The sequence below is a fragment of the Triturus cristatus genome, chromosome 10 (assembly GCF_964204655.1).
Source record: "Triturus cristatus chromosome 10, aTriCri1.1, whole genome shotgun sequence".
In the NCBI taxonomy this organism is placed as follows: domain Eukaryota; kingdom Metazoa; phylum Chordata; class Amphibia; order Caudata; family Salamandridae; genus Triturus; species Triturus cristatus.
In genome coordinates, this window is record NC_140593.1 from 369,312,488 (window position 1) to 369,338,696 (window position 26,209).

The 26,209-nt window shown below is 43.4% G+C and overlaps 1 protein-coding gene across 1 annotated transcript in view; it reads left to right on the top strand.

Annotated features, from left to right (window-relative positions):
• Nucleotides 1-26,209, top strand: part of DNAH11 (dynein axonemal heavy chain 11) — a 3,007,685-nt gene that overhangs the window by 1,384,353 nt on the left and 1,597,123 nt on the right. The window contains exons 41-42 of the mRNA XM_085631597.1: nt 1,187-1,314; nt 10,008-10,156. Of these exons, the coding sequence (XP_085487723.1) occupies nt 1,187-1,314; nt 10,008-10,156 (277 nt within the window). The remainder of the gene's footprint in view (nt 1-1,186; nt 1,315-10,007; nt 10,157-26,209) is intronic.

The window sequence follows — 26,209 nt, forward strand, 5'->3', positions numbered from 1 at the left end:
TTCTGAGGTGAATCACTACCCTGTGGCAGTGTAGTCCCGGCAATCTTCTTTGAAATTTGATTCACTATTTCTCTACAACCTATAGTGCCAACATTATTTCCTGCTACTTCACTACCCTTCAACAGCCCATCTTGAAATATTGCATCAACCTCACACAACTACAAGGACTAGCGACTGGTGCTTAGAATCTATTCCTAAAACAACTTCAGTCCAATTCTTGGCCTGCCCATCTCCAATAGCACTCCCCACATCAGGTGCTGACCGGCAATTTTCACCCCTAAAAGTGCAAGATTCTTGATGCCAGGATGGGCCAGCCTCCCATCTAATAATTATTTTCTCCATTATTTCCCTGGTGGTCTAGTCTGCTTTGTATGCGCCCGGTTGTAAAGATTCAAGAAAGACCTAATATGCACCCTGAGGGGGCTAAAGAGTGTCTTGACCTAAAGAGCTGTTGGGGGCTGTCCAATGCCTGGAAAGTCCCGTCATCCACCCATTCCTAGTTTTAATGTCTGTGCCTGGGCCATACGGATGGGCAAAGAGACTGATATGGTTCTGTGCATGATAGAAGCTATGCCTTGTGCCAAGTGGATGGATCACCCATAAAAAAATGGTCTTGATGTTTAGTGGATGTCTCCTTGATTAGGGATCATCCTCCTGTGGTAACCCTTGGGTACAGGTCCACTAGGGAGACGTACCTCTGGAATGGGTAGAGTCTGACCTTTCCAAATATTTCCATTGAAATCTGTGCTCTGGCATTGAGCTGTGCCCCACGCACCAATCAATGGAAAAGCTGAAGGAGTCGGATAGCTCCTTTTACTTTCAGGTACAGTTGTGATGAAATCAGCATCAATTATCCTTCAGAAAGAACCCTTAGGCTGCTGGGGAAGCTCTTTTCTAGTAGCCCAAGATGGCTCCGGAAAAGAGAATTATTTCCAGCGCTGGATATGAGGATGTGATCTCTCCTTCCCTGGCACTCTAATGGTAGAGTGTCGGACAGAGCTAGGTGAAAACGCGAGCAGCACTCTTTTTAGCAGCATTTGTTTAATTTGGGGGTCAGTTTCTACTGATCTATTATTTGATTTTCTGTTTCCTGATGGTGTTTATATCTAAACTGCATGTTTTCTTAATAATGATCTAAGCCTGCAAACATTTCCTTCCATCTAATACTTCATTTTTACTATGCAAGGTCTTTTCTCATCACTTTTGCGGGAGCAAGCCAATATCTCACATGATGGCCCTAAGTGGATTGTTTTAGATGGCGATATAGATCCCATGTGGATTGAGTCTCTTAATACTGTCATGGATGATAACAAGGTGAGGAACTACTACTCATTTTCCATCTCGTTTTGGTGTGCTGCTAGTGGGCATATTGCATGTCTTTTTCTGCTGAATTAAATGCCCATATAAATTAAATATACCACTGGTTGTTGACCGTAATCTAGACGGACAAGGACGTTACTTGGTTTTTAACTTACTACGTCTTGTTATCAATGGATATTGATGTTTTTTATATAAGGAGAAGTTTGTATGTGGAATCCTTATTTTGCTTTTATCTTTTAAGATGTGTTTTTTTATTTTCAAATTGTTATAAGCATTTTCATTGTTGATATGGTCTTCTTGATAGGACAATATATACTCCTTTTAACATTCTGCCTCTCGCATGCACCAGATCCCACTTCCTTACCTAGGATGTGCATTACCTGAGTTTTCTAGGAATTCATGTTACTGTGCCTGCTCTGCAACTGCAACAGCTGAGAATCCTGCCCCATGATTCATTGGAGCCATTGGGGTTCAGGTCTGGTGAATATGGTTTCAGAAAGGACCCATCTGCAGGGACCTTTGGGTGATGCTATCTCTTTTGAGGAAGTTTTATGGCATTCCACTTGTACTTAAACTTCCAGTTGCATTTGTGAAATGTGACTAAATCCCATAGAACTGGGCCTTCGGAACAAGCTACCTTGTTTTGCCAGGGTCGTTTTTACTAGAGGATTTTTCCTAATGGCTTTTGACCCTTTTGTGTGGTTAAAAGTAGTACGATGTTCATGTATGCAATCCACCTTTCCTCAACACGCTCTCAGCCTCAGAGGATTCTTAGTCATTACTGGTAACTACATGTCCAAGCACGCCGTAGGTTCAAGTGTGAAGCTCAGCTTGACATCATCAGGCTATTTCTGGACATCGTGGTAAGCTTGGGATTCAATCCAAATACGGCACCCTATGTATTTCTAAATGGACTGTTAACATTTAAAGTTTTCTCAGTGGCGTCCCCACACTCACCAACCCATTTTCATCAGTGCAAATCTGATGTGCAGCAGCTATGTGGTTGCGTCTCATGCTTCTTAATATCTAGCTTGGTACATGCTCGAATAGAGCAGTAAAGCGAGAGAATTGAAAATGGACTTTGAGTCAAAGGACAATAGGGGGAGCCGCTTCGTAAGCAGAGAGGAGTTTGTCTGCAATTTCAGCGGGACTGCAAGTCCCAGGGTCCCTTCTGAATAACTGCCCGCACCTGTGCTCATCTGCTGGATGCCATAAAGCACCTTGTGGGAGCAGCTTCGTAAGCAGAGAGGAGTTTGTCTGCAATTTCAGAGGGACTGTAAGTCCCAGGGACCCTTCTGAGTAACTGCCCGCACCTGTGCTCATCTGCTGGACGCCATAAAGCACCTCGCAGCACCCGCTTCGCGGGACTCACGCGGGCGGCGCCGGGCGAAGGTCGGGCCAAGGGCGGGCCCGTCTGAGCCCCTTCGGAGAGCGGAGTAGGCCGGGCCCGGGCCCCCCCTCTAAATCCGATCACAGTACAAGGTCAGTGCTGGTAACATATTTTGCACTCCAATAACTTCAGAATACATAGTCTAGTGCCTTGGTTTTAATTTAAACCCAAAAATGAGCAAGCGAGAAGGGAAGATGATAGCCGCACTCCAAGGCAGTAGTGTGGCAGGGACCTTAGATCATTTTATACTGAGAGCAACCTCTGTCTTGGAAAAAGAGATCGCTATTACAGAGCGCCGCTTATCTCTCAAACCGTTACCGTCTAAAAGATCCTCCCTCAGTACTATGGCTTCAGCCCGCACTCCCGACAACTGTACTACAAATGCAATCATGGCTATCAACAACAATGAGGTGAGGGGTCATATTTCCCTTACAAATGGGCCATTGGAGGAGTTTGCAAAACTGCCTTTAGTTGCAAATAAGTCTGTCATCGGTGTCCCTCAACGAACATCTACTAGGACTGTGTCTGTGACCAAAAATAAAAACAACCAAGCTATCCCTGATCCCGCGGTAAAGAGAAAGAGGGGAGGAGGCCCACAGAGACCTAAAACCGCAAACGCGCCTAGTACACACCAAAATGGGGGATGTGCCACATTCGACTAATCCAATCCCATAGAAAATGCTGCTTCCATCCATGCGGATTTTAACTTTGATTCCATGGGTGGTCTTGGCCAAAATTCCAATGAGGAAATGTGGAGAAGACTCGAAAATCTATTGTCCACATTGTTAACTCCTATCTCCTACAGATTGAGTCGGATTGAGGACCGTTTAAATAACTTTGAGTCTCAGGTTAAGACCGATTCTTCTGTTCTTGAGGACCTTCTTGTACAATCCAAGTCTACAGCAGCATTCATAACCAGCAAACTGGATAATACTGTTCCAGTTTTATCCACAGCAAATCTTAAGTCTCCCGGTATGAAAATAACTGCCCCTAAGATGCCTACTGATCTAGCTGTCACTTCATATAAAAGTCTAGTTCCATCAACCGGAAACCACACTGAAATAGGGAATATGTCCAGTGAATTCGCCCAATCCATCATGAGTACCCCGGGGGAAGGAACTGTGGTAGCTGTGACAGCATCAAACAATGCGCCAGATGTTAACATCCATAAAAGCTGTGCCCCAGCAAGACAAGTTTGTACATCTTGCGGAACTCGGGGACGTGGAGGTCTGGAATATAATACACCCAAAATTGATTCTCGGCCCTTACATCTTCCTACGGCAGCAGCTCCTCTAGTGGTTGTTCTGAGAAATGTACCAGTTTTGCGGGAGGGTCAGATTGAAACCACTGAACAACTGCTATCTAAAGCCCTGCACTGGTTTAACACTCAACTGGAGGGTGTTGGGATTTGGGAGGAGGGCATTGTTAATCACATGATAATGGCTAGACGTGGAGGAGTGTGGCTCAATGGTTAGAGCGGCAGACCCTGAAGCAGAGTTCTGGCCAGGGACCAGGGTTCGATTCCCGCCTCGGCGGGGCTCGGGCTCAATTTCCTCGGACCTGTCTATTCTCGCCTCGGTGCCTATTCTAATCACGGGCCCCACGCTGCAACTCTGGGCAATAGCTTGCTTAGCCTCCACACCGGCCCCAACAGCGCTAAGGATGCCTGGCTTCACCCTGGGGGTGCCCAGGAGTGGACACTTCACAGGGAAAGCCAGGAGGGGTTCCACAGCGGTATGAGTATCAGCGCCAGGAAACCGCAAAAGGCGACACTGCAAGGTGTCTGTCTGGTGACAGTGCGCTCTATAAGTACCTTGACATTTACATTTTACATTTACATCATGGATTGGTCCTTCGAGGAAGGAAGAGTATGGCGATTGTGTAGTTGTGAATTTCAATAATGAACATACAACTAGATTTTTGTTGGATAATTTGGGCAGAAGTCATGGGAGATACCCGGACAAAATTTCTGTTCTACCGCTAGAGTTCTTTTATAAACCTGGGCCCCATCTTAATACTGAGCTGAGTAGTACTATTGTTGTAAGACACCCATGGGTACCAGTTAGATCCATACAAAGACCTATAGAGGTCCCATTGTCCAAAAGATTTGCCCCGTTATCCGATTTAGATCTATGTGATTGACTACAATCACCTATCCCGACTTTGTCAGAGAATACAGCCATTCGACCTATCTCTCCTTCGATTCTGCAAGTAGGATTGCAACAAACGGAGGCCAAGCAGCAGGCGAGTCTGGAGATTTTATCACCTCCTGCTAATTTTGAAGGTTTATCTCACTCTCTAATCTCCTTCCTATCATGGAACATTGCCGGCTTATCCTCCAAAATTATGTCACCTGATTGGTCAGACTACATTGAGGGACATGACTTTATTGCTTTCCACGAGACATGGTCTGCGAATACAATTTTCCGATCAGGTTATCTGGCTTTTGCTAAAGCGGCAATCGTAAATCGCAGAGGGAGACCTAGCGGGGGATTGATTACTTTGGTTAGTTAACAGACATCCTTCCAAATAGAAGAGCTATTAATAGATAGCCCAGATATTCTTGCTATTAAAGTTCGATCAGAGGGTGAGCCAGATCTTATAATATTCAATGTATATGCGAGAGGGATTGTGGGGGGGGGGGAAAGCATCACAAACTATTTCCCACTTGGATACCTTTATAAATGATCTAGATGGTCTAAATTTATTGGTGATTGCAGGTGACCTGAATTATACGTTTGAGCCTCTTGGTCTTGACGACTATAGTCTTAGTATGGAGGAGGACTCGAACTGAGGGATACCATCTTTATCGCTGCCGCCAATTAATAAATGGACCGAGGCGGCGTTACGACTAAAAAGTTTCTCTCTTGGGAAGGGTCTCCGGGCAGTTAATGGTAGATCCCCCTCTGATATGGAAGGCACTAATACTTTTAGCAATGGGATAAGAAGCAGCAGAATAGATTACTTTCTCATTAGTTTAGAGCTTTGGCCGAGACTTGTGGATATGAAGGTCCAGCATAGACCGGAGAGTGATCACAACCCCTTGTTACTAACTTTAGCAGGAAGGGGACTGGATCCCCCGGGGGCTTGCATAGAAACAGTAACAAGAGAAATAATCATGTCACAAGACTGTCGACGGCTGAAATGGGCCGTGGTATCAGAAGACGAAAGTACCTTAAACCAGATTAAGCAAACTATTGAAGGCACACTAATATCCCTTTCTTCTTTAGATACCCATGCTGACTTATTTCCTGGTTTTACGAAGGTGCATGAGGACCTTTTCGCAAAATTGAAGACCTTTTTTACAAGAAGTAGGAGAGCACCTAGGTATCCAATAAAGAAATCAGCCAAATGGCATGACCATGCATGTGGGACTGCATTTAGGCATCTCTCACAAGCAATTAAGATGGGTGTCTCACAAGAGGTCAAAATTGCAAGGGCAAATTATAAAAAAGCTCAACATAGGGCTAAGAAGAACTTTGACGAAGGGAGATGGAGAGAGTTAACCAATGCTAGTAATGGGAAGAACTGGATTACATTCTGGCGATTGGTTAAATGGGGCAGTGGAGAAATAGGGCCTACACCTGTTAATAATGTGCCCCCCGAACTCTGGGTTTCACACTACCAGGCCCAATTCGCCTCCCCGTCAAGTACCCTAACCGAATATCCTGAGTTGATCCCTGGTGTTGTTTTAACATTTGATATAGGGGAGATAGAGTCTTGGATGGTGTCCCAGCAGGTAGGGCCCCCGGTCCGGATTGTATTCCAGCCGATATATATAAATAAGATAAGAAGAATTGGATTACATATATATATATATCCTCATAAATGCCCTGGCCAGAGGTGCTCCAATACCCGAAACCTGGCGTGGGGCTGAAATTATCCCAATATATAAAAAAGGGTATCACACCAGTCCAAGCAATTATAGGCCGATAAGCCTGATTGATACCCTACAAAAAATCATGACTAGATTAGTGCTAGGTAGAGTCAACGAATGGGTAATTGACCAGGATGTATTATCTACCTATCAAGGGGGTTTTCGACCACATGTCAGCAACATTGACCAAGTGTTCAGATATATGATGATCTATTCGAGTACTGTCATCCTTGCAGGGGGGACTTTATATGCTGCATTTGTTGCAGGAGGCTGGGATGCCACTAGAGCTCTTACATTTTATCATCAAGTTGCATGAGGCCAACTATGCCCAGGTAAGGTGGGGACAACAGGGCGAATTAACAGATCGCTTCCCAGTTAATCGGGGAGTGCGGCAAGGATGTGTTCTTGCCCCGACTCTATTCTCCCTGTTTATAAATAAGGTTATCTTATATTACACCAATTTTCCAACTGATGCTCCAACTCTTGCTGGATCAAGGGTACCACTTCTAATGTTTGCAGACAATACCTTAATATTGTCTAAAACTCAATCTGTTCTGCAACTTGCCCTTGATAGATTTACTGTTTTTTGCAATGACCATGAACTTGAAATAAATGTAGATAAGACCAAGTTCATGGTGCTGCATAAACACAAAAACATAAAAGGCAGAGTAGTAATGAACAACGTATTTTTGGAGCAAACTGATACCTTTACATATCTGGGAGTTACCATGGGTAGGAGTATGAGCTGGAATTCCCAGCTAGATCTGCTAGTGCTTAGGCACAACCAGCTAGCAGGAGCCTTACTGAAAGAATATCGACTTTCACATACTAAACCGGTGGGGCTGGTGTTAACAATGTATAATGGGAAAGTCAGAGCATCTATAATTTACGGTGCAGAGCTCTGGGAATTCGAAAATCTATCCCCCTAGTCCTTGCACAAAACAAGTTTTTGAGGTCATTAACCGCCCTGCCCCAATCAACTCCTATCAAGCCCCTTTTGCTAGATCTAGGTTGTACCTCATTTGATGAGGCTGCAGGATTTAGACCCCTAGCCTATTGGAGGAGGCTATGGACGACACCAGAGTTAGCATCTTACGCCAATGCAGTAATCTATATTAGAAAAGCAGACCTGTCCTCAAAAATTAAATGGTTGCAAGAGATCAAGTGATCTTTGCATGATATGGGGCTCAGCCACCTGTGGGAAGATCCAATAGGGAATTCATTTCCTAATAAAAATGAGTATAAAGCTCTCTACTGGGGCATGATCAGTAAGAAGACGATGTCAATGCTGATTAGCAGCTCCCTAACAGGTATCTTCATGGAGCACAAGCTTGTAATGAGAACAGAAGCTTATTGGAACTTTATCACGAGACTGGGTGATAGGAAATTATATCACCAATTTAGAGTGGGCACCCTCCCGTTAAGATTCTTTACGGCAAAGTGGAACAATACTTTAGACATCAATTGTCCCTCGTGCCCATCAATGGTAGGGTCGATAGCTCATGTACTGTTTGTGTGCCCAGCATATAAGGGCCCGCGACACAGGTGGCTTAAGCCTATATGTTCTAACCATAGCACCAGATCATGTAAGACAGCTATGCGTGTTTTGACAACTAATACTCGTGAAGATATAGTCATTGCCATGGCGAAATTTCTTAGCTGGAGTTGGACACTGCGTAGAACAAACTTGGAGGCTGCTCCTGCTATTCCTTATATCATTTAATTCTGTATTTTTGGCTAAAAGGACTGTTTTATGACAGAATTTTAAAGATATTGTCCTTTGTATGGATTCTATCTTTGTTTTTTAATTATTGATTTTTATTTTTATGGACTGATATTAATTCACAGGTAATCACGAGGGAATTATTCGATAACACATGGAATGTATGATTATTCGTAACTTGTATTCATTTTATGCCCATATGATATTTTATGACATTTTTATGTTTGTATTGTGTCTTTTATGATAGAAATTATCGAATAAAGACTCATTGATGACACCAATAGAAATTCGGATTCTTCCAAAATTAAAGGAAAATGTCAGCATAGTGTAGAAGAAAGAATCTTCATGTTTATCTCTGGATACAGCAGATCTAGCTGTATGAAAGAGCTGTCTGCAATAAGAAGTAGAGCGAGAGAGTGGGCTTTGGGTTAGCCCCTTTCTGCTATTGGCGTTATGTGTATTTCATGGTTTGCTATTGCTTGAATGGGCTGTCCGTCTCGCTCATTTATTTTTGTGGTTGGTTACATTGCCCATTTCTGTTAGCTTTTGATGATAGAGAGGTAGTCTATTTCTTTTTGTTAGGTGGTAGATGCAACATGATGTGAAGCTTGTAATTGAGTCACTGTATGTTATTTGATGTTTTTGCTTTGCTGACTCCATGTTTTAATTGCTGGTTTATGTTAACTAAGGGTTCTAATGTTTGGATACCATAGCTTTTTGTGTAGAGACAGTGCTGGTCACTAATCACTGTTGCAGGTGCATATATTGTACTGTGCAGTTATAACAAAATAGTGTAATGAAGACTGCCTCTCTTGTAAAGCGCTCTAATCCACTTGAGCCAGGGTGTTGCTATAAAAATGCAAAAGAAAAACGATCTGCTATGCAGTATATTGATGTGTATGATTTCTACGTTAACCACTTGCAATACAAATGTCATCTTCAGACCTCTTTTCCTTCAACTTTTCTTGGAGGGTGCAGTTTAAATTTGCTACTTCGTTATGTTCAGCAAAGGGGTTCTTCTAGTCCCAGCTTTCAGAGTGTTCTAGTCCAAGATTCCCTGCTTCACGCGCATCTAAAACTCCCACTTTCAAAGAAACAGACCTGTTGGCTTTGCCAGTACTTTGTAGTAAAGTTCAAAAAAGAGATTTTCAGCTCTACTGCCCCATCCATCATTAACCGACAAACCTGAAGCACTGTAATGTAGGCTTCTACCTTTGTCGCCTTAAATATTTCTTTTAAGAATACGTAGAGGTTTTGTTAATTGCTTTTCTTTTTAATAAACCCTTTTCCTGTTTGTCAAAATATACACACAAATACTTAAAAGCTGGCTCCAGCACGCAATTCCGTTTCTTGAAAGTCATGGCACCTACTGTTTTCCACTTATATGAAAAAATGGTGCTTTTCTGCGTAAAAATTTTAAACATTTCTTCATACCTATTCCACTGTGTTAAAAAAAAAAAAAGTGAAACCATCTCGATTACTGTTCTGAACTCACATACCATGCATGCACCTCTTGCTATAAGGAAAGTCCCTTCTTTAATACGTTATTACAATGCTAGGTTTGCTTGGTTAGTGTAAGAATTAGTGCAGGGATTACATATGTAAATACAATACACCGACACAACTGCAGATGATCTATAAAGTTCAATAATGTCTAAGAATGCATTTTTTCTCTCTTTGTTTGAAATCTGCGATAGATCCTAACCTTGGCTAGCAATGAGCGTGTTCCCCTTACTCCGTCCATGCGCCTTCTCTTTGAGATACACCATTTAAGGACTGCTACTCCGGCAACAGTGTCCAGAGCGGGCATTCTGTATGTTAATCCTCAAGACCTTGGCTGGAGCCCGTAAGTAATGTTCCTTGTCAAGTATGCTTTTTGGTCAATTTGCCAATAGCTAGGCTATGGATGGATTTGTTGCTTGCTCTACTGTTCGTATTTGGTACCAGGCTTGTGTGTTGCTTCCTTTTAGTATGTGCCATATAGTTAACTTGACTTTGAGATTCTGTAATCTCTATAGTTCTACATTCTGGGAGCTTTGTTCTTAAAGTGAATGTCATGTATAAATTCAGTTGATGCCATTAGTTCTCGCTGTATTTGTATACGTTCATTTGTATTACATTTATGAGTGTCTGAGATTTTGCATCTGTAAGCGAAATTGGGTGGAATAGACAAGTTTGAATAAATGTCTATAAGATGGGCTCATCCAACTGATGGCAAACTTGATTCGTGTCCATCGTGGGTGGTGGTGAAGCATTGACACAAACTGTTTTATAGCGTCTGGTAGATAAGCAGTGGCTCTTCAGTAGGGGTTGAGGAGCGTTCAGCCATCAGAAGTTCCACTGGTCACTATGACTGGCCAGAACTGTGAGGCGTTTCCTTCCGTACACTGCAAGATGTGGCATAGGAGAAAACCAGTGTGATGTTCGGGTATGCCGTTTTGTAGATCGCACTATCACCCGGTAGGGTATCCTGGCACTGAGCAGGTGTGGGTCCAGGTACACCTAGGGCATAATAGGACTATTTGAAAAACCAGGTGTTCAGCTTCTAAAAGAATTCAAGAAGTAAGGAGGAGTCTCTTGGGTGTAGTGGCAGGTCATTCTACGCGTTAGGAGCGATATACGAGAAGACTTGACCTCCGAATCTAGATTTCTGTATGTGCAGGATTTGTGCAAGTAGAAGTCCGGACGAGTAGAGGTGTCTGGTTGGTTTGAGAAAGCAGAAGAGATTGTCGAGGTATTCTGGGCCAGTGTTATGCAGTGCGTTAAAAGTGTGGGTGAGGCATTTGATTTGCGCTCATTTGTAAATGGGGAGCCAGTGGAGCTCCTACAGGTGTGGCGTGATCCATGTGAATGACAAGTAGTTACCAAAGAAACCAGTGTGTGTGTGGTGGGGTTGGAGTTCCAACACATGCACTGTTTAGTCTGTTTCAGGTGCAAGTATACACAGTGCTCTGTTAAAATATTTGGGTGGCACCACTGCTATCATATATACAGCAGAGTGAAGTGTTCCCTCATTCCTCAGTCCATCATTTCATCCTGGAAGGGCCAGTCCTCACAAATGCACATTGAGGCTGACAGCAGGAGAGCTGCAACTCACTACCAAGTACAATGTGGGTTATGTTAAGATGCATTCTAATTGGCCATGCATTGCTGGCCCCCGCTAGCAGTTACCTTGATGTGTATAAACACTTGGTTAGCGATACAGGAGATGCCGCCAGTTGATAATTCCATCTTGGGCAGCTGTAGAACCCCTGGGCAGTAGGCCCTCTCTGGTATAGGCATGAGGGTGAAAGAGGTGCCAAGGCATTTGTCAGAGGAACAGATATTGGTAGAGGAGGTGGATTGTGACACTGAACTGGTTTGAAGCAAATACGTTACTTTTAAGGGTGAGGCTGCTGGGCAAGTAAAGAATGGGTGTTTGTGTGTGTCCCTAGTGAACACTGCCTAGTGTCTGGTGGTGGCCAACACCCACTGCCATCTGGTTGTCACAATCACCTAGAATTTGGTAATCACCACTTGGCTTCTGGTGGCAATCACACCCTGGGACATTTTGACCATCAGTCCCAGGCATTCGGTGGCTGCTTCCTTCAGAAATCAGTTGTTCACCACCCACTAGTAACCACCATACCTGGCATTAGGTGGCCACAAACCTCTTTCACTAAGTATAAGGTGCACCTTTGTCAATTTATTGGTACTAAGGTAGATCACTGATTTAAGGTAGCCATGGTTGTATAGTTTGGGCTTTTAAGACATATGGATCACCATAAAAGATGAGGCTTGGAAATAAGGTGGCCTTGGCATATTTTGGGCATTCTTTTCCTATGTATTTTACTACTCCTGACACATGACAGCCATACATGGCTTCTGATGAGCATCTTCACATTAGCTTGCATCTTTTCGGGGTTACTAGTGGCATATGATGGCCATGACTTATAGGCATATTATTGTTATACATGGACATGCTGATATTTGAGTGATAATACATAGAAGTAGTGGGATAGTACTGCCAGAGTTATTTTCTTGTTGATGAAAGGCTCCTGATGCCTTCGTTTTTTTTCATTTAGATTGATCAATCTTTTTTGGGCAATCTCATGGATGCACCAGAGATTGTAATGTTTGAGCGATTTTATGTGTGTGGGTTTGATTTTTCAGTTTTAAAAGAAGTTTATTAAACAAAAGTGCAACAAGTTTTACATATGTATGGTAAAAACTGTGAGTATAAAAATTAACAACTAGGTACTATATAAATTAATACAGCATCGTATTGGAACTAAATGGGTTGCATATAAATAATTTATAGCAAAATTAGAAGAGGAAAGAAGGATATGAGAAATGCCGATAGTATCTGTTGAGAGGGTAAAAGAGGGGAGTGAAAACGTAGGTGTATAAATATAAAGTCACTAGTAGCATATCATCAGCAAAAGTTCATTAAAGGATATATAATTTCAGAGTATAATAATACTTTTTACAGAGGTTTGCAGCCCTCTTCTAAGAGAGGCTGGTGAATAGTAGAGTTTCGAGCACAAGTATCTAAAAAGACAGTAACTGGTAACCAAATAATATCTCTTAATAACAAGTGAAACTGAGGAACATTTGCTCTGTCTAAACAGTGATTTTAGCATGCACAATACCACCAGGCTTGAAAATAAATTTGCGAGGATTGCTTCCAGTTCTTAGTAATCTGTTGAAGGGGCAACTGCAATTAATAAGTCAAGTATAACCGTTTTAGAAGTGGTGTTTTACCAAACATTTGAAAGGCTTCCAAGAAATATAGTTGAACATAAGAATTGAATGTTTGCATTAATCTGGGACCAAACTTTCATCCAAAATTGATGGGTATATGGGTATGATATGAGAATGTGATATAAATTTGCAGGAGTAGCGTTGCATGACCAACAGTTTGGTAAGGATTCTGGACTAAACTTATGTATAGTAGCCAGGGTAATCAGAAGTCTGCTATATATAAAAAAGAGTGTTTGAGTAGTGTTGGCAGATGTTGATGTTTTGCATTTTTTCAACCAGATTTTATCACAAAGTGTGGTGGGCCATGACATCTGGAATCTCATTCCCATTGTAATTCAACTTCTGATGTATCTCTGTGTCCTGAAATCTTGGTCAGTATTTTTTAAATGGATGAGGCGTTAGGTTGGTTGGATAATAGTGAAGGAAGGTGATTATTGTATGTTGGAGTATGTGATGTTAGTGATGGTAAGGTGCAAGTGATAGTTTCTATTAAAGTATTCAATTAATTACACCAGATTGTGGGAGAGTGTACAATAATTGTGTTTGTGTACATGTAACAAAAGAGTAATTTGATTGGAGTTGGTAAATCCAAAGCAAACCTTTCTCTCTACATGTCTTCCAAAAAAAAAATAGGTCAATTGTTAATTTTTAGAAGGTTGTTGTGCCAAATAGAAGAGTGAAGAAAATGTTCTCTTTCTGAAAGGTGAGAGAAGAGTATTGATCTGAGTAGTTTATAAGTAGTTTTATGAATAGGAGATGATAGATAGTGTATTTTGAGAAAAGGAGAGGAATTCGTTGAACAAAAAGGTGGATGAGAAGGATAATTGAACGCCTTTCCAATGAGGAGAGAATTCCATATATGAATTCAATAAACATTTGGATGAATAAGTAGAAAACAGTAACATAAGATTGCTAATCAGGTACATCACACCTCCTTGATATTTACTTTGTTTAAGCTTAAGAAGGGACATACAGGGCATTTTATTATTTCATAGAAAAGAAGAAAGTATGGAGTAAATTTATTTTTTAAAATGTAAACAGGAGTATTAAGAGGAATGGCAGATGGTATAAAATCAATGGGTGCTAGCATCATGTTGATGATGTCAAGTCTACCACACCATGATAAAGAGGATGCCATCTGGGAGTTGAATTAGATTAGTTGGTGATAACTGGGTTTAGGTTTAAAGATATAGTATGAAGACGAAAAAGAAAGTCCTAGGTATTACATTTTATGAGGATTCCACACAAAATTGAACTGAGAAAATCTTGTTTAAAGCAGAAAATGTTAAGGGGAAGAATTTCACACTTATCATGATTTAAATCTATAACCACAAAGAATTGAAAAGGAATCAACTTCTGCAAAAAAAGTTGGGAGAGAGGAATCAGTTTTGGACAAGAATAAAAGGATATTGTCAGCATAGACACACAATTTAGTATGATTATTTCCACTTTGGAAACCAGGTTTACTAAAATGTTGTCTTATTTTTGGAAGAAAAGATTCTAACGCAAAAATGAAAGCTGTTGGTGCAGTGTACAATAAGGATATGTAGGAGATACATTTTGGCACAAAACCAAACCACAAACGTGTATGAAATATAAATGTCCAGTCCATGCGATCAAAGGTTTTTTCAGCATCAAGGTAGATAGCTGCTAGTGAGTGGGAACAATAATTGGATTTACTTAGTATATTGAAGAACACTCTAGTGTTATCCGAAATATGCCTACCTTTGATGAAACCGGACTGCTCTTCACCGATAAGAAATGATAAAAAGGGATCCAGATTAAGAGCAAGGGTTTTTAGCAAATATTTTGTAATCTGAATTTATTAAGGAGATTGATTTATAATTTAACACAAGTGTGGGTCTCGTCTATCTTTAGGATTACGGCAAAAACGTGCTTCTTGAAAGGTGCCACTGGATGCTCTAGAAGAAATAAAATGAGTTAATAGGTCATGAAGTTTTAGCAGCAAATGTTTGGAGTAATGTAAATAGAATTCAATAGGAACGCCATCTGCTCTGAAAGCTTTTCCTGATTTAATCAATCTCATTTCTTGAGAGATATCTTTGAGGGAGCTATCTGTTTGTAATGGTGAAACATCTATGTTGGTGTCAAAGCCTTTTTGAATAGAGCATAAATGTTGTTGTATGGCATCTAGATTTGTAATGGACTTAGGGGTATAAAAAGTAGAGTAATATGTTATGAACTCATCTAAAATATCTGCTTCTTTACAAACCGGGAGGAAATTTGCTTTGAGAATAAATGTAATCTTAAAATATGTAGCAAATAATTTACCTGTTGTGTTTTGACCTCCATAGTGTGTAGCATTTCCCTTAAGGAGATAGGAGGCAGCATTTTCTGTAGAGAGTTTTTTGTATTTACATTTTACTATAATTAGGTTATTGAGATGAATAGTGGGAATTAGTGGTAGAATAAAGAGTTTCCAGATGTTTAATGTGTTTCAAGATATCAAGCACTTTCTGAGAGTTAATTGTTTTCTTCCTTGAAATGTAGGAGATAAAATCTCTAGCTGATGCTGTAAATGAAGCCTGTTAGAAATGGGGGTCTCTAGTTGGCAGAGTTAGGTACCTTTGTGCAAATAGGGACCATCGTTTCTGGTCAGAGTAAGGGGGATACACACTTTAGATAACCCCTGCTCACCCCCATGGTAGCTTGGTACGAGCAGACAGGCCTATCCCAAAGGCAATATGTAAAGTATTTGTACTCAAAACACACAGTAATACAATGATAACACCACAAATGGACACCACACCAGTTTAGGAAAATAAAGTATTTTTATCTAAAGACCAAAACGACACAAATACAACATACATGTAATAAGAATGACTTTCAAATGATTTCAAGCAACCTTGTCCATACCAAACTATGGATGCGGGATTTCACACAAAGTACCTGTATATGCATCAAAATTTACAAGGGCAAACAGCCGCAGAGAAGGGAAGCGTCAAGAAACAAAGGGATGTGTCGATTCTTGAGTCCTTTGAGAGGTGATGTAACAGTTCTGCTGCACGCAGGATAAGTGATGCGTCTAATCCAGACTGTAGGGGGAAGTGATGCGCCGACTCCAAGATGGTTCTGGTCTGCTGGTGATGTGTCGGGAAAACTTGCCGCACAGGTGCGATGCGTGGAAATCCGGGATGCACTGGTGATTGATGCAGTAAGTGGTGTTGCGTCTGTTTCTTCAGCCGCAATCCCATGATGCATCGGTTCTTGCAGTTGCAGGCGCTGCATCATTTCTGCAGCGGCGTGGCATTGGTGCAGGGTGATTCATCTCGCACGTCAGTGCTGCGTCGGAAAGACAGACGCAAGAAGGCGATGCATTGATTTCTTCAGTTTCTGCAGGTTCTTCCAACTCCCAACAGCAGTAACAACCTCCAGAAGCCCAAAACTGAAGCAGGCACCTCCTGGCAGGTCAGAGCTCTCAGCAGTAGAGTTCAGGGGAGCTGGGGATGAAGTATTTTATGTCAGGAGACTTAGAACAGGAGGCCAGCACACACAGGCCCTTGGAGATTCTTCTTCAAGCAAAGTTCCAGTCTTTGTCCTTTCTGTGGCAGAAACAGTGACTGCTGGCCAATCCCAAACAGCAAAGGGGCAGTACCCCTCCTCACAGCTCTCGAGCTCTTCTCCTTGGCAAAGGTTCCTCTTGAGCCCAGAAGTGATCTAAAGTTATCGGGTTTAAGGTCTACTACGTATACCCCATTTTGACTTGGTTCTCTTTGTGCAAGGGACTCTGAGCCCAGTCCTGACCAGTTCTATTCTCTGTGGCGCAGTATGACCACAGGGGGTAGAGACAGCATTGTGAAAGGGAGACGGGCCCTATTCAGGTGCCAGGGAAACTCCTCCCCTACTCTAAATGCACCCAAGCCCTATTCAGCTCAGCTCTGAGTCATCCAGGAAGGACAAGATACACCTCAACCCCTCCAGTGGCTGTCTACAGTGAATCCACATCCCCAGCCCCTGTCACTCCAAAACCAGACAGTCCATTCACAAACAGGCAGAGGCACACAGAATGGTAAAACGAGAAATGCCTACTTTTTAAAAGTGGCATTTTCTAACACACAATTTAAAAAACACCTACACTTTATTTCTCTCTTTTGTCCCAATGGGAAGTTATACTTGTAAGAAGTTATAAAGTATTTCACATGTTATCCTATAGGGCAGACAGCCTTTCAATAGTGGAAAGCAAAATATTCTGTATTTCAGTATCAGGACATGGCACACACACCAGTAAATGTCCTACCTTTTACATACACTGCACCCTGCCCATGGGTGTACCTTGGACCTACCAGAGGGCCACCTTATGTGTAAGAAAAGGGAAGGTTAGGGCCTGGCAAGTGGGTGCACTTGCCAGGTCGACACAGCAGTTTAAAACTGCGCATGCAGACACTACAGTAGTAGGTTTGAAACACATTTACAGGGCTACTCATGTGGGTGGCACAACCAGTGCTGCAAGCCAACTAGTAGCATTTGATTTGCAGGCCCTGGCACACTTAGTGCACTTTACTAGGGACTTACCAGTAAATTAAATATGCCAATCATGAATAGCCAATTATAATCATAATTTACACAGACCGCATATGCACTTTAGCGCTGATTAGCAGTGGCAAAGTGACCAGAGTTCTAAAGCCTTCTCCAACAAATCCCCTACAACATGAGGAGAGAGAGTGGAGGATTAGTTAAGGGCAAATAATTCAGTAGTTAAAAACTCAAATGAGGAGTTAAGTCAGGACATATTAAAACGCCATCTTATATTACCAAAAAGAACAATTGATGGACAGAATGCAGAACAATGTGATACATTCACCCCAGTACACAGATCTGGGCCTAAATCCACCGCTTTTTGCTCACCATGCCATTCCAGTTTGAACCCATCCATATGCAAATCAGTCTTGACCCCGTGCCGAATGGGAACAGTCCAGCCCGAACTGCCAGGCCCGGTCCTCCCTGGACTTGAATCAAGCATCCTAGGACCGGTTTTGCAATTTCACCCCTCATCAACCAGGATAGCTTGACTCCATTGGCATGGAGAGCACGGGACACACTTCTGGGCATACCCGTCCCACTCGGGGTGATGAATGCAAAATGAACAATTGATGGACAGAATGCAGAACAATGTCACACATTCACCCCAGTACAAAGATCTGGGCCTAAAGCCATTGTTTTTTTGCTCACCATGCCATTCCAGTTTGAACCCGGCCTTATGCAAATCAGTTTTGAGCCTGTGCCAAATGGGAAGAGTCCAGCCTGAACTGCCAGGCCAGGTCCTCCCTGGATTTGAACTAAGCATCCTAGGACTCATTTCTGGGTTTCACCCCTCATCAGCCAGGATAGCTTGACTCTGGTGGCATGGAGAGCACAGGACCCACGTCTGGGCATACCCGTCTACTCGGGGTGATAAATGCAAAAAGAACAATTGATGGACAGAATGCAGAACAATGTCATACATTCACCCCATTACAGAGATTTGGGCCTAAATCCATCGTATTTTTGCTCACTGTGCCATTCTAGTTTGAACCCATCCATATGCAAATCAGTCTTGACCCTGTGCCCAATGGGAACAGTCCAGCCCGAACTGCCAGGCCAGGCCCTCCGTGGACTGGGAGCAAGTCTTCTAAGACTGTTTTCGGGGTTTCTCCCCTCATCAGCCAAGATAGCTTGACTCCAGTGGCATGGAGAGCACGGGACTCACGTCTGAGGATACCCGTCCCACTCGGGGTGACATGCAAAAAGAACTATTGATGGACAGAATGCAGAACAATGTCATACATTCACCCCAGTACAGAGATCTGGGCCTAAATCCATCGTTTTTTTGCTCCCCATTCCAGTTTGAACCCAGCCATATGCAAATCAATCTTGACCCTATGCCCAATGGGAACAGACCAGCCCGAACTGCCAGGCCAGGTCTTCCCTGGATTTGAACCAAGCATTCTAGGACTAATTTCTGGGTTTCACCCCTCATCAGCCAGGATAGTTTGACTCTGGTGGCACGGAGAGCACAGGACCCACGTCTGGGCATACCCGTCTCGCTCGGGGTGACAAATGCAAAAAGAACAATTGATGGACAGAATGCAGAACAATATCATACATTCACCCCAGTACAGAGATCTGGGCCTAAATCCATCGCTTTTTTGCTCACTGTGCCATTCTAGTTTGAACCCATACATATGCAAATCAGTCTGGACCCTGTGCCCAATGGGAACAGTCCAGCCCGAACTGCCAGGCCAGGCCCTCCCTGGACTGGGAGGAAGTCTTCTAAGACGGGTTTCGCCCCTCATCAGCCAGGATAGCGTGACTCTATTGGCATGGAGAGCACAGGACCCACGTCTCATAAGATGTCTCCCAATTTTGGGGCTTGTGAATTACAAGCATTTAGTATCGAGACAAAGTCAGCTATAAACAAGTTAAAAAGTGTAGGTGCTAAAACACATCCTTGATTAAACCCTTTATCCGTTGTGTCTTGACAAGAATGATCCATCGCCCAACTTTATCTGAACCCATGTATCGGTGTGCAGGTTCATCAGCAAGTTTAATAGGGACTGTGGCAGCCCCCAGCTGTGCAGTTTGGACCATAGTCTATTGTGATTGATGTGGTCAAAGGCTGCCTTATAAATAGATGCAGGGGCATCCTTGCAGTTTCAGCCTTATCAAACAGCATTGCCATAGTTATTATCTTTGTCCCAACTGATTTCGCAAATCCAGTCTGGTTTAATGGAATTGCGGAGTTCTCTTTCGCCCATGCCTGAAGCTCCTCTAGTAGCATTCTAGCAAAAAATCTTGCCTCGTTGTCCATTAGTGCCACTAGCCAAAAGTTCTGTGGTGTTGAATTTACCCCTGACTTGTGCATTGGTGAGATAATAAATTCTCTCCAAGAGTCAGGCAAAGTTTTTGTCATCCTTATTTCTCCCAACAATGGTTCTAGTGCTTCAGCCCATAAAGTTGTCTCTTACTTATAAAGTACCAGCAGTATTCCATTTGGGCCGGGTGCCCCTTCTCTCCTACCCTTGCCTATTTGCCTTTTGATGATACTAATTTGGCTCGTTGGGAGATCCTCAGTTGAGAAATCTCTCTCTGATTTCCCAAGTATCATCTGGTTACTTATTGCCTAGGCCATGATGGTGTTGTGGCCTTCAGTTGCATTCAAATATTCTTTCCCCCTTACACTAAGCTAACATGGACAAAAGAAAGAATAAAAGTTTTTATTCAGAATACTATGAACACACAAATTATTTAATACATGTGACAACAGAACTTTGCTTAGTATTCCATTAGACCATTAGACCTCCTGAGGCGGAAGCCGGGAGAGTAGCTTCGCTTTTAAAACTTGAGTGTATTTACTGTGTTTTTACTGCTTTTTTACCTCATTCTCCCCTGGCATTAGCGCGCTGCAGCTGACAACGCTGCCGCGGCTTACCTGATTGTTTGTGTTGCCGCCAGCTCCGGGACACAGAGGCCACGCCCACCAACATCAGGACACGCCCCTTCCTATCATCCATTTCCTATTTAACATGTGCCTTTTCCGGTCGCGCAGCGGACGAGCGCAGCGGGCGCGCCGTTTGCGCGCCGAAGGCGCGCCTAAGGCAAGCCCGTCTGCGCCCGTCCGCGACCAGACTGCGGCCGGGGCCAGACATGCTGCCGAAATCGGAACATATGGTGGACAGATATCTTGGTCAGGTGAGGATCTAAAGGCATTTAACCTACCATCCAACTGCTGCCCTCACTCTATAGACCCAGCAACCTTTGACCCCGCCCAAACTTGTAGCAATTGCAGGATAACGTTTGATAGCGCTGCCCCCGCAATACCTCCCAACCCTAAATCCCCTCCTCAAACTAACCTCAGGGCGGGCCTATTAAACTGTAGATCCCTCGTCAAACATACAGATGAGGTCTGGCTCCTACTACAAGAGAAGGATTGGGATATCCTGTTCCTTACTGAAACATGGATTAAAGAGGACAACCTGACCTCTATCGCTCTTGCCATCCCTTTGGGATTTAAAATATGCCTCGCCAACCGGCCTGGGACAAAAAGAGGCGGTGGCGTAGCTATTATTTTCAAAGAGCATCTAGTACTGACATCCTCGGCTGCCATGGCTATTCAAGGAATTGAAGGTCTTCACTTCTGCTTCCAAGTGAGCCCTCAGCTCTCACTAGCAGGACTAGTGATATATCGCCCCCCGGCCAGTGCAGACCCTATTCTTACTACCCTATTGGACATTATAGTGCAGAGCTCGCTCCTCCACCCCCTTTTCCTAGTGGTAGGTGATTTTAATATCCACATGGATAAAGTAGACTGCGCTATGGCAGAGATGCTTCGAACAACGCTAGACGCTGCCGGCCTTAGATTGATCAATAAAGGCCCCACACACACTGGGGGCCATACTATTGATCTCATCTTTGCTAATATCAAAGATGTGCGGCCCGAAAAACCTCTCCCTTTGATATGGTCAGATCATTCACTTGTCCCATTCACTCTGAACATTCGAAGTGAAACCAAGGCGCCAAGCAAATGCTACTTTATGAAAAGGCAATGGAAAAAACTGACCCCTGAGTCTATGTCCCCGGTTCTGGCGCAAACCACTCCCCCCTTGACAAATAATCCCAATTTGGATGCTGTACTACTCAACGAATGGATAGGAGGGATGGTCTCTTTTATTGCCCCAGCCTCTCGGGCCATATCAAAAAGAGAATCCCCCTCAGCCCCCTGGTTTACGCAGGAACTTAGAGAGGAGAAAGCGGTTTGTAAACAACTGGAAAGACTCTGGAGAGTAAACTACGGCTTAGAAGAAAAAACTAGATATAAGGAAGCATTAAAAAAATTCCGAAAAGCCATTAGGAAAAATAAAAAGCGCTTCTACGCGGACTCAATTATACAGGCAGAACAGTCCAGCAAACAAGTTTTTAAAGTAGTACAGTCCTTCTTCAAACCTCAATGCATTGAAAGAGAGGTTGTTCCCACACCATTACTTTGCGAGCAAATTTCAGAATACTTCGATCTTAAAATTAAAAAAGTATATGACTCCTTTGGCCCTGTAATAAGTACGGTGAAGCAGGACACAGCGAATAATGGCGAGTCAGGAGAAATCCTCACCCAGTTCGCGCATACCCCTCTGAACGAGGTGAGGCAAGAACTCAGCCGCTGTAAATCCGGCTCCCCTGATGACCCCTGCCCTGCTAAACTATGGAGTACCATAGCGGACTCTGTAGCGCCCACACTTCAAAGTATCTGGAATTCTTCCATTACGTCAGGAATCTTCCCTGACGTTTGGAAGCATGCCACTCTCCTTCCCCTAAAGAAAAAACCAAACGGGGACCCAGATGACCTCACGAACCTCCGCCCAATATCCCTTCTAGCCACCCCGGGAAAAATGCTGGAAAAAGTGATACAACGCCAATTGAGTAAATTCGTGGAAACTAACAACATTCTCCATGAAACTCAATCTGGCTTTCGACCCGGCTTCAGCACAGAAACAGCGCTCCTAGAGGTAGCCGAGTCAGTGAGGTGGGCGATGGATGCTGGAAGTTCAGCTATGCTGGTACTCCTGGATCTGTCGGCCGCCTTCGATACGGTGGACCACGCTAGACTACTTAGCCGGCTGGCAGAGATAGGCATTCATGACAACGCGCTGAGGTGGATAAACTCTTATCTATCTCAGAGAACGCAGAAGGTGGCACTTGGGACGATTTCTTCCACACCTAAAACCCTTAACTGTGGAGTCCCGCAGGGCTCGGCCCTCAGCCCTCTCTTGTTTAATATCTATCTGGCCCCCCTTTTTACGCTAATTGCCAACTGGGGTGTTAAGGCAATTTCTTATGCCGACGACACCCAGTTGGTATTTCCATACTCTGAGATGACACAGGGATCCTTCGCAAACTTTAAAGGCTGTCTCCAGGACATTGCTCACTGGATGAATATCAACAAACTAAAACTAAATGCCAATAAAACCGAAGTTATCTTCTTCGGTAAGGGTCCCACCCCCGCCCCAGAGCTATGGTGGCCGGCGGAGATGGGCCCCCCCCCTTTGCCCAGTCACTCGGCAAAAAACCTTGGAGTGAGATGGGATAATAAAATGTCTTTCACTTCCCATATCCAACAAGTGGCTGGTTGCTGTTTAAGTAAATTAAGAAACCTCCGAAAATTTCTTAAACTTCTACCAGAGAGCTGTAGGAAAATGGTAGTCCATGCAACGGTCACCTCACGGCTTGACTTTGCTAATGGTCTTTACCTGGGCCTCCCAAAATTCCTTACCCATAAACTGCAGGTAGTTCAAAACGCGGCTGCGAGGCTGCTACTGCGAATTCCTTTCAAGCAGTCAGTCTCTCCGCATCTTCGAACCCTGCACTGGCTTCCTGTGGTCAACCGGATAAAATTCAAAGCTCTGACGCTTGCGTTCAGATCTCTGCATGGCTCCTGCCCACTTTACCTAAAAAAACGCCTCCCAAGATATTCTCAAAGTCGGGCACTACGGTCAAATGACCGTGTCATACTGGCTGTCCCACGAGCAAAAAAGGCCCGCCTTGGCGGACGCACCTTTTCAGCAAACGTCTCCGTTCTGTGGAACTCTCTACCTCAAGCAATCCAGCAGGTTCCATCTGAACACTGCTTTAAGAAGATGCTAAAGACCTGGCTCTTCTCCCAGCCACGCTAGGTCTTCTATCTCCGCCCCAGGTCTTCTATGGTTCCTCTAGCGCCGGGACACCTCCTCGTGAGGTAGCTGTTCGCGCTTTATAAAATCCAGTATTATTATTATTATTATTATTCATAGACGATAAGCAGTAGATAGTCGTGCTGCTTCCATTTCTTCTTCTCTGCAGTTGTCCAAGAACCGCTGTAGTAGAGCAGGTTCTTCATAGGTCATAGTCTAACTTTTGTAGGTCTCTTTAAAAAGGCAAGGATGAAAGAGTTTGAATCTGGCATTGAGGTTCCGTGCACTGGTCGTATGTCTAGAATTTTCTTTCTTTTATCTGCCGTAGCTTTGAAGTAAAGTCTTTCAAATTGAAACTGCTGTAATCAATAGAGCGTAAAAAGGTTAGTATAGTTTCAGATATCAAGTTCCATCATCAAAACTCAATGTGCAGAGAAGAGCTGAATTAGATAAGGTGAGCACATGAAGTTGTCAATAAAAGTCAATGCTGCTTAGCATAAAAATTAAGTGTTTCAATAGGTGAATTTAGTTCTGTCACTATCAAAACCATCAACGTATTCTCATAATAATCACAAGATGAAAGGGCGAAGTTTGCAGCAAAGTACAGTATTTCATGAGCTGAATTAATAATTTAAGTCACAACTTAGCAGCATTAAGTATCTCCTTATAATCATAAACTTCGCCATGCATTTTATGCAATTCAAATAAAACTGGAAGTAGTGCTGCATAGGAACTTCTTTACCCTGCACAATCCTTGAATGTAGAGAAGGCTGTTATGCTTGTAATCTCAGTCATTTGCACACTGCTGTGCAAGGTCTTCAGCTCTGAGGAGGTAATCGTTTTGCTGCTGGCACCTTTTGAGGAAGGGTATACTGTATATATGAAGAATGCCACCAGAATAGGCTGATAAAGCATGCATTGCGTGTATAAGTCATTTTAATTGTCTGTAATGCGTTGCGTGTTATGAAAACCATAAAATCCATATGCGGGCAAGTACCAGATGGCGGGCACGATTACGGTCACTGAGCGTTAACATAAAAAAATGCTGTGCTTTCTGCTTACCGTGGCAGCAAAACAAGTGTACCCCCGAGGTCAGGAAACATTCCTGCAGCAGACACTCCCGTAATTAAACTTGCTAGAGAGTGTTGTCTAAAAGGAGGGGAGTGTTTCTTCCTTCCGAACCACCATGGAGCTGCACTATCAGGTGGCCATCCCTGTTGGTGTCAAGCCATGCCCCACGTGGGCTTGATTGACATGTAAAAATTGATAGTAGCACAGATCAAATTGCTTACGCTGATTATTTCAACTGTGTCCTTTGACTTTTTAGTTACTTTTCAGGATACCTACACTGAAAAAAAGTGCTGTTTTGTCTCTATAGATTGCCTAATACTCTTGTGTTCACAATACCTCTTTAGAGCACCTTACATGTTTGAAGCAGCATGAATAATTGGAATATGGAGTGTCCTTCTAGGACAGCATTTTAAACTTAAAACATTTTAGTGACTGTATTGGTAAATTGTTAAGGGTGGGCGCAGTGCTCCGCTCCGCCCACGGAGTGTGCGTAGTACTGCCCACTTCGCGCTGCGCAAAGTAGGCGTAGCAGGGGCAGACTACGCACACCCCGCGGCGAAGAAGAGTTGCCCGCACACTTCGCGTAGCCCCACTACGCGCCACCCGCCTCCCTCCCGCCCTCATTTTACAATTACTGGAAACATTAGATAAAGAAAAATTACTTACCTGAGCTGCCGCGTCCCGGGGCTCCATCTTGCTGCTTCCTGGATAGCTTCTTCCTCACGAATGCGCATGCGCGGGCGCCAGTGCATGCGCATTTCTCCCGTGTGCGGGTGGGCGTAGATTTGCCCCCACTCCGTATTGCTTCACGTAGCCTCACTACGCCCACTACGCCCAGGGCTGTAAATTGTGTCATACAAAAGTTCAGTTTAGCTCATTGTTTCAAACCTTTCTTGGGCAAGAACCTCCTTGGAAGTTGGGTTTGTGTAGTACATAAGTCTGTTCTAGTCCTCCTAGAATTGTATTACCACTCATAGAATGCTTTTATATTCTTTGTTCTATGTTTGCTTGTAATCGGGGGTTCTGTTCCACGGCAGTTACGAGTTGCTTCCGTGGTGGAGGGTCCGCTCTTGTCTCTTCTCTCGATCTTCAATAAAGATCTACAAACTCAACCTAATTGCAGTACCATCTATTTACAACAATCTGTTGGTGAAATTTATCTGCCACTTTCTACAACTCCCACTGGAATATCTATCATAGATTAATGAATGTTATGTGAAATATGATTGAGAAGGCAATTGACATTTACAGAGAAATCCTTGTGCAGGACATTAAGAAGATATCACAATGCATCTTTAAGTGGAAATGTGATGTGAAACCACTGTGAGGCAAATATGGGTGCATTAACCTACAATGTGGCTGAACATACACCTCTTGGGGCCTCATTTGTTGGCGGCAATCCAGGAGGCCAAAGAACTTGCTATTCT